This window comes from Triticum urartu, chromosome 2, assembly GCF_003073215.2.
Source record: "Triticum urartu cultivar G1812 chromosome 2, Tu2.1, whole genome shotgun sequence".
In the NCBI taxonomy this organism is placed as follows: domain Eukaryota; kingdom Viridiplantae; phylum Streptophyta; class Magnoliopsida; order Poales; family Poaceae; genus Triticum; species Triticum urartu.
In genome coordinates, this window is record NC_053023.1 from 35,211,417 (window position 1) to 35,224,004 (window position 12,588).

Below are 12,588 nucleotides of genomic sequence, written 5' to 3' on the forward strand. Positions count from 1 at the left end.
GCCTCGACGTCGACGTGCAACCGCATTTTCCATTGCTGTCACCAGTGACACGTACGCCACTGCTCAAGCTCTCTGACTCGGAACAGACTCGGATCCGTCCACTGCTAGCTCGTCCATCTCCTACTGCCACGTAGGTTAGCCAGTAGCTTCTTCGCCCGCTATATATATGGACTACGTGGTTGGCCAGCTTGTGTGCCCTCGATCCTACCATCACATAGGCCCGGCGTCCGGAGCGATAATCAGCGAAGATGGTGGTGGTGGCGCGGGTGGCCGGTGGGTTGCTGCGCGCCCTCCTCTTCGGCGTCTTCGGGGCGGCCGGGACGGTGGTCGGCGCCGCGTACGGCCTCCTGTCTGGCTTCGTCGACGACGAGGACGGCTTCGCGCAGGGGACGCTGCTGGGAGCGCTCGCCGGAGCGCTCATGTCCCTCGACCTCGCCCACTCCCTAATGGCCATATGGGGTCACCGCCGCCATGACGACCACTGCTCCCCCTTGGACGCTCACGCCGGGCGAATCAAGCGCACCGTCGGCGCCGTTGTCCAACTCACGGCTCTCGCCGACCCGCAGTACTGCGGAAGACGAGGCGACAGCGCCGTCGTGGGCCTCGACCGGCCGGCAAGATCGTCAAGCTTCGGCTTCTTTCCGCCGGTGGCCGTCGGTGCTGCAAGTGGCGGCTGCTGCCCCATCTGCCTCCAGGAGTTCGAGGCCGGCGGCGAGCGCGCGGGGCGGCGGCTCCCGGCGTGCTCCCACGTCTTTCATCTCGAGTGCATCCGTAGCTGGCTCCTCCGCAAGCCCGACTGCCCCATGTGCCGTCACGCCGTCCACTAGCTCTGTCCAGCGGCAAAGAGGTCAATTTGTGATTTCAGATGTTTTTGGCGATTTCAGTTCGTGGTCACCGTGTGTGCTTTTACTTGGGAGCCGCCACGTGTTACGTGTATATTGGTTCGTCATAGCTACTAGTACTCCCTCCGTTTTTATTTAGTCCGCGTATTAGCTTTAGTCAAAGTCAAGCTTTGTAAACTTTGACCAAATTTATAAACAAAAATATTAACATATACAATAACAAACCTATACCATTAGATTTATTATTGAATGTACTTTCACATCATATATTTTTTTTATAGGAAATGTTTGTACTTTTTTCTAAAAATTTGGTCAAAATTTATGAAGTTTGACTTCACTCAACTCTAACATGCAGAGTAAATAAAAACGGAAGGAATACAAGGCTAATGACCGTTTTCCAGTCAACCAGTGAAAAGTCAACCACAACACCTAGTAGTGTACACCGAAGTGCAATACAGTTTTTTTCTATAGCAAACAACACCAGAGATTTGAATAGTAACTTTCGTCTTCCTGACTGTCTACTACAACATGGTCTGCCCGACTTCGGTAATGGAGTGCGATGACAGCGACGCACCTTCGGCTCGTTTCAGTGCTTGTAGTCGTTGTTAGGTGGTCTACAAACTTAATGTAATTTTTACCTCTGATGTTCTTTGTACTATATTGACAGTTGATGAATGGATTAAAAGTTTTTGTCGCAAAAAAAATCATGAGAGATTTGAAAGGTAACTTTTGTGTTCTTCTGGACGAAAAACAAAGTAAAACTGTAACTTTAAAAATTAGAATAGTAACTTTTATATATAACTTTTTTTTGGCATATAACACCATAGAAGTCATTTCTCCGCAAAAATTAACATGCTAGTATAACGCTAGACCATGTTGGTTACAAAAAAATTCATAAGTATTTGAATTATTTTAATATTTTTTGAACGTGGGTGCGACTAGAACTAGGTTTTGTTGTGTATTTTCGTCTATGTTTCTCCTTAAAAAATTACATGTGCACTTTTCATTTTCAAAGAAACCTTTGATTGGATTGGTACATGCATGAAAATGCTGCGACGTGGTCATCAAAACCACTTCCGTTGAGATAAAATCAATAAACTCATAAACAATTATTAATAGATAGCAAACCCTTATAATATACCCCAACTTTCCTAGATTAGAAGGTATTCAGGCATTTTGAGTTTTTACGTTGACAATCAATTAGACAAATACCCCCCAAAAAATCGATTAGACAAATACCCACAATTTTTTTACACAAATATGCATATATGAGTAACGTAAACTGTTGAAAACTTATTTTGAATGACAAATCAATGGCACAAAATCCACATGTTTGTGTTAGTTTCACTACTAGTAATAGTTTGCGCATGAAATTGATAGCTATATGGTCCGTGAAGAAGAAGACTACATACGCTCGTCCAGTTCACGATGTAAACTTCATTTCAATATCACGGACAAGCACACTCTGATTACGGAGAAGAGAGTACACAAGGAAAGTCTCTGCTGGCATCAATTCTCTGTACGTCTCCCCCGTTGTAGAAATGGTTTTGCTGCTACTCTACTGTGATTTCGAGCGAGTTGACCCCATTAAAGCCCGAAGCTGCGATTCCATCAAGTTGTCCCCGTCAGCTAAAATAAAGCGGATTCTCAAATAAAAAAAATAAAATAAAGCGCGCTGGTTAAGCACGATCGACCATTGTTATGTAGCGTGAGGAAGGAGGAGGACGGGTTCATGCAGGGGACGCTCCAGGCCAGGCGACAAATAATTCGGAACGAAGGGAGTACAACAGTGGCGTAGCTTGGAGCGAAATTGAGAGAGATCGAATGCAAAACAAATAAAATCAGGTTGTAACTTCTAATGAGTTTCACCCACCGAAAGACCGACAGCTTTCGACCTCCGATTATTTAAGCATGCATGTCGACTTCCTGGGGCAATGCTTGCAGTTTTGAATGAGTTGAGCCGACGTGGTTTGAAGCCTGAAAGCGGCATGCTGATGCCTGAGCGATGTCTCTGGTGCTGTCTCTATACGTGCCTTGATTTTGACACGGCATCCTCCTCCTGCTGACCTGCTCTAATTACAATACATTCATTCATCACCAGCTTGATTAGTTCCAAGTTCCAACCCACACATACTATTACTAGTACGGAGTAGTGCACGTAGCTAGCATCAGTCGGCTGCGTGTCGTTTCGTGTCACCGCATCAGTAGTGCATCCCTTGTTAATTCAGTTTAGCAGAATCTAGGTCTGGACGCGGACGGGCAACGGCATTTTCATTGCTCTCGTCACTGCTCAAACTCTGACCGGAACGGGGATTGGAATTTGGATCATGTGGCAGCACGCACAGGCACGGCTCGCTAGCTAGCTAGCTACGCAATCCTACTGCTGCGTCAGTTAGCTTGTACGTAGGAGTAGGAGCTTCTTCTTGCCGACTCTTCGATCGCCGTATCCAGGCAACATACAGGCACGCTCCAGCCCAGGCGAGTTGTCACGAGGACACCAACCAAACTGGCTCTGAAGTACTACGTGGCCTGGCCTCCCCCTCCCCTCGATCAAGTGAAGCCTGAGGTTTTGTGGCTATCATATCAGAGCGGATCAGCGATTGCTTTGCTCGCTGCCGTTCTTCGATCCCTCTGGCCGGTGGATGGTGATCACGCGGGTGGCCGTCGGGCTGCTGCGCGCCCTCGTCGCCGGTGTCTTCTGGGCGGCCGGCACGGCGGTGGGCGCCGCGTACGGCCTCCTGTCAGCCGGCTTCGTCGACGACTACGAGGAGGACGGGTTCATGCAGGGGACGCTGCTGGGGGCGGTCGCCGGAGCGCTCGTGTCCCTCGACCTCGCCGGCTCCCTCCTCACCATATGGTGCCGCTGCCGCCAAGACGACCACCGCTCCACCGGGCGAATCAAGCGCACCGTCGGCGCCGTTGTTGCGCTGACGGCTCTCGCCGACCCGCACTACTCCGGTCGCGGTGACCTCGTCGTCCTCTCGCCCAACCAGCCGGTGATCACGGGGACGAAGGACGCCGTCGTGGTGGTCACTAAGGACACCGCCGGGCAGAGCACCTGTCCCCACATGCTCCCACGTTTTCCACACCGTCGGGGCGGCGAGCGCGCGGGGAGGCTCCGCGCATGCTCCCACGTTTTCCACGTGGGCTGCATCCGCAGGCCGCACTGCCCCATGTGCCGCCGTGCCGTCAGCTAGCACGCCTCGCAGCAAACGGACTTGTTTTAATTCCCTTTGGACAGACAGAAAGAATAGGAGTCTGCATGTGTCAATTTGTAAATTTCAGATGTTTTTGGCGATTTCAGTCGGTGGTCACTGGATGTGATCTTACCCTGGCCTGGGAAAAACCTCTCAACTTTCTTTCAAAGCTGTCTTCTGAACTTTATACTCCCTCCATTCCATAATGTAGTGCTTCCTCTATCCCCGTGCTTCAACTTTGACCGTAAATTTAACTACCAAGACCGATTGCGGCGGGAGCAAGTTATATCAGTGAATTCATATTTGAAAGAAGTTTTTAATTATGTAATTTTTTATCCCGCCGCAGTCGGTCTCGTTTGTTAAGTGTATGGTCAAAGTTCGACCTCGGAAAGCACAGGCGCACTATATTTTGGAATGAAGGGAGTATATAACACCGTTAACAAGCAGAGGGTCTGCACTGCTGAGGCGTGGGGCTGCGGCAACTCAGGATAGATATGTGGACTCAACTCCTTGACATCGTGGAGCAACTCGCCTCGTCCACCGGTCCTGATTCACCCCTGTGGTCCTGTACAGGATCTGGTTCCTCCCTTCTCTCAATACATTCTGAAGTTCTCTGTACCGGCCAAGATTCGTGTGTGTTCTTCTTCGGCCGCTGCTGCCTACCCTGATAATAACCTACCCTGCCTGCTCAAGTCCGCACTTGAGCTGCTATACGGAGGGAGTATATCTCAAAGTTGCGGAATGAAATGCGCTTTCAGGGCAAGGTGTGGCCAGGCATGCGTTGGACATGGACGTCGACGATCGACCTCCCCTCCCCGACGAAAAGCTCAAGTCTGCTGGGGCAAGACGCGTCGCAAGCGTCGTACTACCACATTTGGATAGGAAACACAGGGGACTGAACCTGTTTTTCCTTTTAGAATTTACGCAACTGTCTGATTCCGTTTCTGTGGTGTTCCTGTGGTTCTTCTTCTAAAAGAAAAAAAGGTGCAACACAACTCCCTTTTCATTCTATTTTTGCATTGCACTTTTGATCAATTTCTCCGTCCGGTTTTATCAGGCGCCCTCATCTTCTGAATTAGACAACAAAGAGAGCCGCATGTGATGCCGACACAGGCAAGGTAGATTTGGGACAAGTAGATATAGAGAGTAATGACTTGCTGGTAAACCACAAATATGCGTTGATTGATGACACCAGAGACACTCGATCGGCTTGGTTGGGTGCGCGCGTGCGTGCGTGCGTGCAATGCCGCCGCCGCCGCCGCCAGAGCCAAGCTGATGACAAGCGTACAGCACAATACTCACTCGTGCCGTTATACATGTTCAGACATTAATTGATTACTTACTCCCTCTGTAAACTAATATAAGAATGTTTAGATCACTAAAATAGTAATCTAAACGCTCTTATATTAGTTTACGGAGGGAGTACTACTTAGCGCTCGGGAGCCTGTCTGATCGACCGACTCCGCACTTCTACGTACTGTGTACTCTACAGTCGTCCTCCTCCGCCGGCATGTTCTATGGTAGGTAGCTAAGGCAGGCGGGAGGAGGAGTAGCTTGTTATTCTTCTTCTTCCAGGAGATGAGACGAGATGCATGAGGACCGTCTCTGAATGATCCATGGCCAAAGACACAAGAATCAGCTGTCTAAATAGTATTACGTACTAGGTATAGCCAGGTGTGTGGCGGGAGGTTATCTCTCCACGGCAGCCGGCGGTGGCGGCTGCCGCACGAACTGCCCGCGCACCCGCGGGCGCTGCTCGGCCAGTCTCTTCCTGCTCTGGTAACGCACCTGCAAAATGAGTTACCCATTTTTCATCAGCTATCACGAACAAAACCCAATCAGAAGAATGAAACGAAGAACAGAGAACAGACGGAATCGGCTTTCGGAAAAACCCAGTACCTTCTTCCCGAAGTTCCTCTCTTTTCTCTTCTCTCTGAACTTGTTCACGGCGGCCATCCGGCGCTCCCGTTTCATGTGCATCATGTTGCTTCTTTTGTCGATGCCACCGGTCTCAGCATGTACAGCAGCAGCAGTAGCTGCGGTGCTCCCATTGTTGGTGTTGTTATTACTGCCAGAGTTGCTACCATAGTTGGCAGCATGACCTTCCACCGGACCCGACGGATTGATCACGTTGGACTGTGCAGTGCCGCCTGCCGATGATCCACCATTCGCGTCATGGGCCGCTGCGCAGGGGTGTTTGCTCTGTGCTTCACCACCCATGTCTTTCGCTGCTGCGGCTGCGGTTGCTGCATTCTTCTTGCTCGTTTCATCAGCCTTGTCTTTCCCTGCTGCTGTTGCCGGCGTCCATGGCTGCACACGATGGAACGCCGAGGTGTGCGTGTTGCCGTTGATTGGCGAGACCTTATTATTTCCACCGGCGGGCTTGGTGACCACGCTCTTGGTGGTGGAGCCCATGTCGTTGTTGTTGCTGCTGCCGTTGGAGCCTTGCTTCATCTGAGCGGCGTCCGTTTTCGCGGCCACGGAGCTGTTGCCGTTGGGCGAGCAGCTCCCGACGAACCCTGCGCCGCCTTGATTGGAGACCGCGCACGTATTGTACCTTGCAAAGAATGAAAACGGTTAGTATGCAACATATGGATGATTTAAGGATTCGCAAAGGACACTGATATTATGCTTTGCACCTCGTGAATGCCGAGAGGTCCGACCGTCTCACAACGTTCCTCTGTTCCTCCTGGATCGCAGCATCCGCGCCGTCTGCGGTCGATCTCGACCTCTTTAGGCTCAGCTCAAGATATGGCATGGCGTTCTCACGGTCGGCGTCTTTACCTTCCGGCACTTGTGACGAGCAGTTAGGAGCATCTATGGCTCTAGCTGCCTGTTGGGCGTCCATGTTTTTGGCCATCGAACCAATCAGGTCAGCAGCTCGAACAATTGGCTCATCTGAATTTTCCATAACTGTATCATTGGAGTTGTTCTGTGGCAGATACTCACACCGTCCATCGGTTGGTTTGACCGAACTCTCGTTCGGGGAGGACTGATCATCTGTGTTCAAATTACCAGGGGCACCTATCTCCAACTCCTTCCCTTTGAACTCATCACCTGGAAAACATAATCGAATTTAGTCAATACAAAATGGAACAAGCAGCCTTTGGTTCAGTTGCACAGTGAGCTGGTTGAGCACTTGAGCATACCATACCATTAGTTTCTTTTGGTTTCTGGCATTTTTTGTTATCTGTACCTCTTAATCTGTTGCTGCATATCTCTGACTTCAGGTGGCTCACATGCGCGCAAGTGCTATCAGGCGGATCAATTGACTGATCTGGAGACATGTCCTGTGGACTGTCGATCTCAACGGCACGCTTTGTCCATGAGCTCTGCGCCTTAAAATAAATTGATGAGAAAACTAGTTCAGATGCAGATACTTCTCACATATGTAAGTATTCTACTTACAACAGTTATTTCAAATTTATCCAAAGTCCAAACAACTAGCATGTGTTTCGAATCTTACTATCCAACAGTTTCCGGTGTCTGGCAGTTTCCCAGTACATTTTAAGCAAAGACTACTACTACACTAGAATAAAATACACATGCAAGTCAGACTTGTCTAAGTCCGTTAGGTAACGAGGAGAGTAAGTCATGTTCTAGTCACAGATAATTAGTTCGCCATATGGACAAATTAGCCTCTAGTGCACTAGGAGAAGCAGTTAGTTCCATTCAGTTTTATCTAGCTTCCTTATCCTAATAATTGTTCTGTTCAGTCTTGTCTGAAAATATCACAGATAGTAGTATACCTTAAGTACACACACAAAAAAAAACATAAAAATCTCATACCTGAGTGCCACTGCCATTATCGCTGCCATCCCTTGCATTGAGCCCCATGCTGGCGTCGTCGTTGCGATTATTGCTGTTGTTGTTGGAATCGTCGCCGCTCTTTGATTTGGTACACTTCTGAGTCTGAATGGCACTTCCACTACCACTGCCACTGGACTGAGTTCCAAGAAAACAACTTAGCTTTAGTATAATAATCACACACGTTGACCCAGAAAAGGATGCACTAGTAAGCTGCAAGGACACAAGTGAAACTAGGAACTGAAGCAGAAGCAGCAGCAGCAGTATTTCTGAATGATGATACCTACTACTACTGTGGAAGAACAGAACAGACACCATCAGAGATAGTAACTTACGCTGTGAGAGCGTCTCCACACATGCGCCCAGAGGTTCTTAAGCTCGTTCTTACGTATCGGCTTGGCCAAGAAGTCGGCAGCACCATTTGACAGGCAACTGAGGACCGTGCCCATCGAATCGTGCGACGACATCACTGGAAACCAAGAACATATAAATCTATGCACGCAGCAGCACTGAAGCAAATGAACCTGATACTGAAACATTTTAGCGCCGAGGTGGGGTGGATCGAGGTGCTTACTGATGACGGGGATGTCCTTGCAGACCTCGTGGTTCATGATCCTGCCGAGCAGGTCGATCCCGGACAGGCCACCGTGCATGAAGACCTCTGTCAGAACAAGGTCGATGTTGCTCTGCATGTCCTGAAGATACGCCCACGCCTGGTGGCCGTTTTCAGCAGGGATAACTGAACATGACACACAACCAACGCCCAAATTCAGTACCTCCATGACGACCGAGCCTGTGCAAATTAACACTGGTAGTAGCTGAGACAGAGTATGGGTAAGCACCTTGGTACATGCAGTGGCGGAGCAGGGCGGTGACGACCTGCCGGGTGGAGTCGTCGGTCTCCACGAGCAGCACCCTGATGGTCTTCCTGTGCAGGAACTCCTCCCAGCAGCGCGGCTGCGCGGCATGCTCCTCCTGCGGCGACGGCGGCTGCTGCTGCTGCTGGTGGTGATGACGGTCCATGGCGCTAGGAGGAGGCGGCCTGGCTCCAAGAGGAAACACGTTGGGGTCGTTTGGTGGTGGACGGGGAGGGAGGAGGAGGCGCGCATAGCACAACCAGCAGTACGCTGCCGTGAATAACAATCGAACCTCGGTCGCATCCGGCGGGCGTGCGTTCGTCGACGGCGCGGCGGGGCGGCGGGCCACCGAAGCAAATCAAGAAACAAAACGCAAAAAAACACAGAGAGAAGAGCAAGGGATTGAGACTGCGGCGGGAATGAATCGTGTCCTCGAATGGAGCGGAGCGGCCGGCGGCTAAAAGGGGGGCAGTAGCAGACAAGGCGGCGAGCCGGTTAATCTCCAGCGATTTCCGAGCACATATTATTAGCTAGAGGGAGAGCCTGGAATGAGCGAAGGAGCATGCCCTGGATCCACGCAGAGGTTGAACGGATGATTCGATCCCCAATCGAGCGGAAACAGAGTGCATGGGTGACAGACCGGCGGGAGCTCACCTCGCGTTGTCGCGCTGCGCTGCCGGTCAGGTGGAGGAGGAGGATGACGAGGACGCGGGAGGGGCCGCGGCCATGGACGGCGGCGGCGGGGACTGGAGCCGAGCCGAGCAGAGGGGGAGAGATCGATGGAGGAGCAGGCCGTGTGTGTGATGTGTGTGCGGGAAGCGAGGGGGGGCGGAGGAGTAGATATCGGGGGAGGGGGCGGGTGACGTGGAGGAAATGGAGGCGGGGAGCGCCGCTGGTGGGGCCAGAAAGAGATCCCCGTAAATCAAAAGCCGCGCGCTGGCGCTGCACACCCGCCCCGCCCCGCGCTGGATCCGCATATCTTTTCTCCTCTCCGGAGGAGCCCGGGGATGTGGATTTTGTGGGCCCCGCCTGCCGGCCGCTGCTTGGCGCGGGCGCGAACCGGAGGCCGGCACGTGGACGGCCGCCCTCGCCTCTCAGCTCAACTCCTCTGACTTGCGGGAGCACTGCACTGAGGGAGGAGGAGCCCTGGAACGCTGGAGCCGTCAACTGTATCCACCTTCTCTTCTTCAACCTTGCTACTCCCTCTGTTCCAAATTACTCGTCTCAGAAATGGATGTATCTAGAACTAAAATACATCTAGATACATTCATTTCTGCGATGAGTAATTTAGAACGGAGGGAGTAGTAGTGTGAGGAAGCGTTTGTCATGGATTTTGCTCCTCATGTGACCAAATACCGCTTGAAGGTTCCGCCCATTTCAAACCACCCCTCTGTTTCTCTTTACTCCGCGTTTAAGATTTGTCTGATGCCAACTTTATAGAAAAAAAAATCAACCTTTATAATACGAGACCAGTATCTTTAGATGCACCATGCAATTAATTTTCATAATGTACGACTTTAGCATTGTATAGATGTTGATGTGTTTTAGTAAAGATTTGGCCGAACTTTTCGGTGTTTGACTTAAGGCGAATCGCATACGCAAAGTATACTAAAAAAAGAAACGGAGGGAGTACGCCACCATTTTTTAAAAGAAAAAACTTTGAGCAAAATCCGTGCGACACTAAGAATTAGTTAATTACCAATATTTTATAAAAATAATTGAAACTTGAAAAAAAACTAAATAATAATAATCATAAATGGTTTCCTTAGTTTGTTGGTAATCTTTCAACCTATTCTAGGTAGTTGTTTAAGATAATGGAAATCATTCAAATTTGGTTAAAGCTTGATTTTTTTCTTCAAAAGCTGGTATAGTAAATCAAGCATGTTGTCCTTTCTACTCTGGTCAAATATTTAAGATGAATGAAGTTATCATTTTTGTTGGTCAAAAAATTTGCACGAATTTTGGAGCTTTAGGAACAAAACTGAGAAGGTTACAGTAAAACTCACAGAGATGGGCGGGATCAAGTTTGTTGGTTCAAACGGAGAGCTTTTAGGGGCTGTTTAGGTTGTGGCCATGTTTTCCATATATTGCCATATTATTTTTGCCATACTTTTCTAACTTGAGTTGCTCAAATTGTTAGCCACACTTTGGCTTGCCTAACGAAATTTTGCCACACTTTTTGTGTGTATGACATGTGGGGTTCACTGCTCATAAAAACATTCTTGCTTAGGTGTGGCTAGAACCAAACACACACCTAACTTAGTCAAACTTGTCTAAAATGAGGTGTGGCAAAGTGTGGCTAGAAACCAAACAGCCCCTTAGTCTTTCACCATGTTTGCAAAAATATTGATCTAACAGGTAAACATATTAAACCTAGCAAGATTTTATCTCCTACATAATCATCATGTCGTCAACTCACGGCAAGGATGACAATGGGCAGGGTATGAGTGGATACAACCCTTCTACCCAAACCCATACCCACGGAAACTTTCTATGCCCACCCACTTCAGTACCCTTGGGCACAAATTAATAGCCATGCCCATACCCATCAGGTATCTTATACCTAATGGGTATCCAGTGAGAATAATATATACTATTCACATTTAATAAGATAAATGAGTGTAAAATTCAAGTGATGATGGGAAACTAGCCTAGTACCGGCATTGCCTCCTTCGATGGGTGACCTCTTGGAGGCGACAATGAAGTATGAGCAGTGGGTGGTGGAAGCCCAACGTAGTGGGAGGCGGCGGTGGGAGTTGGGGATCACTAGATTAGGAGTTGGACAAAAGTGTGGCGGCAATGAGTCAGGATTTCATAATTTAGAGGAATCACGTAGGACATAGGAGGAGTGACGAGTTGGTGGCTGCGAGCCTATGAGATATGATTGGTTTAGGGAATAAGGGATTTAACATTGGGCCATATGAGTTGGATCTTCACCTGACATTTCATAGGAGTTATTTTCATTTATTAACTTTTTCTGGGTATCCATTGGGTTACCCATGGGCACTATTTCATACCCATACATGCCCATGTATTTTGTGGGTATAGATAACCATTACCCGTGGGTATAAAGTTTTGCAAAGTCTCGTCCATGCTCGTTGTTTTCGGTTAGGGTACCCGCGGGTACCCATACCCATGGGCAAAACTGCCATCCCTACACGGCAGTATTGTATCTATACCTTGTGTGAATTGAAAATCTTAGTGGTGTATATTCTGAAGCTGAAAAAAATCATGTGCTATTTTGAGCACATGAGCAAGTTTTTACTGGTATATATGAAATGTTCTTTAAGTAGTTTGATGGGTAAGAAATGCGGCACAATCTTCTTGAACTTAACTTATTTCTTTAATATCCCTTGCTAATTAAAATAGTTTATGGACGAGAGTGTGGTGGTGAGCTAACCGCGGGTTTAGTTACTCCAACCTTGATGTTGTCAGGCCGTAGTTTGGCCACCATATATAGTTCGTATGTTTTGATCCACTCTGCATATTAGCTTTGTCCCGAGCCAGACTATATAAAGTTTAATCAAATTTATAAAAACCATTATAAATATTTATAATAACAACTAATCTCTTTGTAAACAAATATAAGACGTTTTAGAAGTATATACAGTCTGTATGATATGTGAGTGTATTCATTGGTGCATCTAATGCTATTGATTAGATACTGTAGATGTTAATATATATTTTTATAAATTCGATCAAAGTTTGACTTACGACAAAACTGATCTAGAAAGTAAATAAAAACGGAGTGAGTAGTAGGTCAAGGGAGTGTCGGCAAAGTAAGTCATACTATTAGTGAAGACCGTCGTTAGGTCGTGTGAGTGTACATGCCATCGTTGTAATGTGGATGCATGCACGTGACAGGCAGAATCAAGTTGAGAAATG

The 12,588-nt window shown here is 48.5% G+C and overlaps 3 protein-coding genes across 10 annotated transcripts; 2 read left to right on the forward strand and 1 right to left on the reverse strand.

Annotated features, from left to right (window-relative positions):
* Positions 1–200: 200 nt before the first annotated feature.
* On the forward strand, positions 201–968 carry LOC125540892 (NEP1-interacting protein-like 1). The gene has a single exon (XM_048704424.1). The coding sequence runs from the start codon at positions 249–251 to the stop codon at positions 825–827; it is 579 nt and encodes a 192-aa protein (XP_048560381.1). The 5' UTR covers positions 201–248; the 3' UTR covers positions 828–968.
* A 1,853-nt stretch (positions 969–2,821) lies between these two features.
* LOC125535464 lies at positions 2,822–4,216 on the forward strand. The gene has a single exon (XM_048698519.1). It carries the CDS (start codon positions 3,485–3,487, stop codon positions 4,037–4,039), a length of 555 nt encoding a protein of 184 aa, XP_048554476.1. The 5' UTR covers positions 2,822–3,484; the 3' UTR covers positions 4,040–4,216.
* A 963-nt stretch (positions 4,217–5,179) lies between these two features.
* Positions 5,180–9,527, reverse strand: LOC125535462 (two-component response regulator-like PRR37). Of its 8 annotated transcripts, none has more exons than XM_048698512.1 (10): positions 9,358–9,527; positions 8,996–9,160; positions 8,689–8,888; positions 8,421–8,585; positions 8,182–8,315; positions 7,829–7,984; positions 7,194–7,377; positions 6,679–7,096; positions 5,939–6,596; positions 5,180–5,827 (listed from the first exon to the last, which is right to left on the reverse strand). In XM_048698512.1, the coding sequence occupies exons 2-10, from the start codon at positions 9,004–9,006 to the stop codon at positions 5,729–5,731; spliced, it is 2,025 nt and encodes a 674-aa protein (XP_048554469.1). In that variant the 5' UTR covers positions 9,007–9,160; positions 9,358–9,527; the 3' UTR covers positions 5,180–5,728. The 8 variants fall into 8 exon arrangements, with proteins under 8 accessions (XP_048554469.1, XP_048554474.1, XP_048554471.1 ...); XM_048698517.1 differs by having other exon boundaries at positions 7,236–7,371; positions 8,996–9,270; XM_048698514.1 differs by having other exon boundaries at positions 7,194–7,371; positions 8,996–9,270.
* Positions 9,528–12,588: the final 3,061 nt, after the last annotated feature.

Excerpts from the sequence above, each read along its gene's own strand:
- LOC125540892 (XM_048704424.1), top strand. The coding sequence starts at position 249 with ATGGTGGTGGTGGCGCGGGTGGCCGGTGGGTTGCTGCGCGCCCTCCTC.
- LOC125535464 (XM_048698519.1), top strand. The coding sequence starts at position 3,485 with ATGGTGATCACGCGGGTGGCCGTCGGGCTGCTGCGCGCCCTCGTCGCC.
- LOC125535462 (XM_048698512.1), bottom strand. Across the intron at positions 7,985-8,181 it reads TGTGGAGACGCTCTCACAGC|TCCAGTGGCAGTGGTAGTGG; the intron begins GTAAGTTACTAT and ends CTTGGAACTCAG. Across the intron at positions 5,828-5,938 it reads AGAGGAACTTCGGGAAGAAG|GTGCGTTACCAGAGCAGGAA; the intron begins GTACTGGGTTTT and ends CTCATTTTGCAG.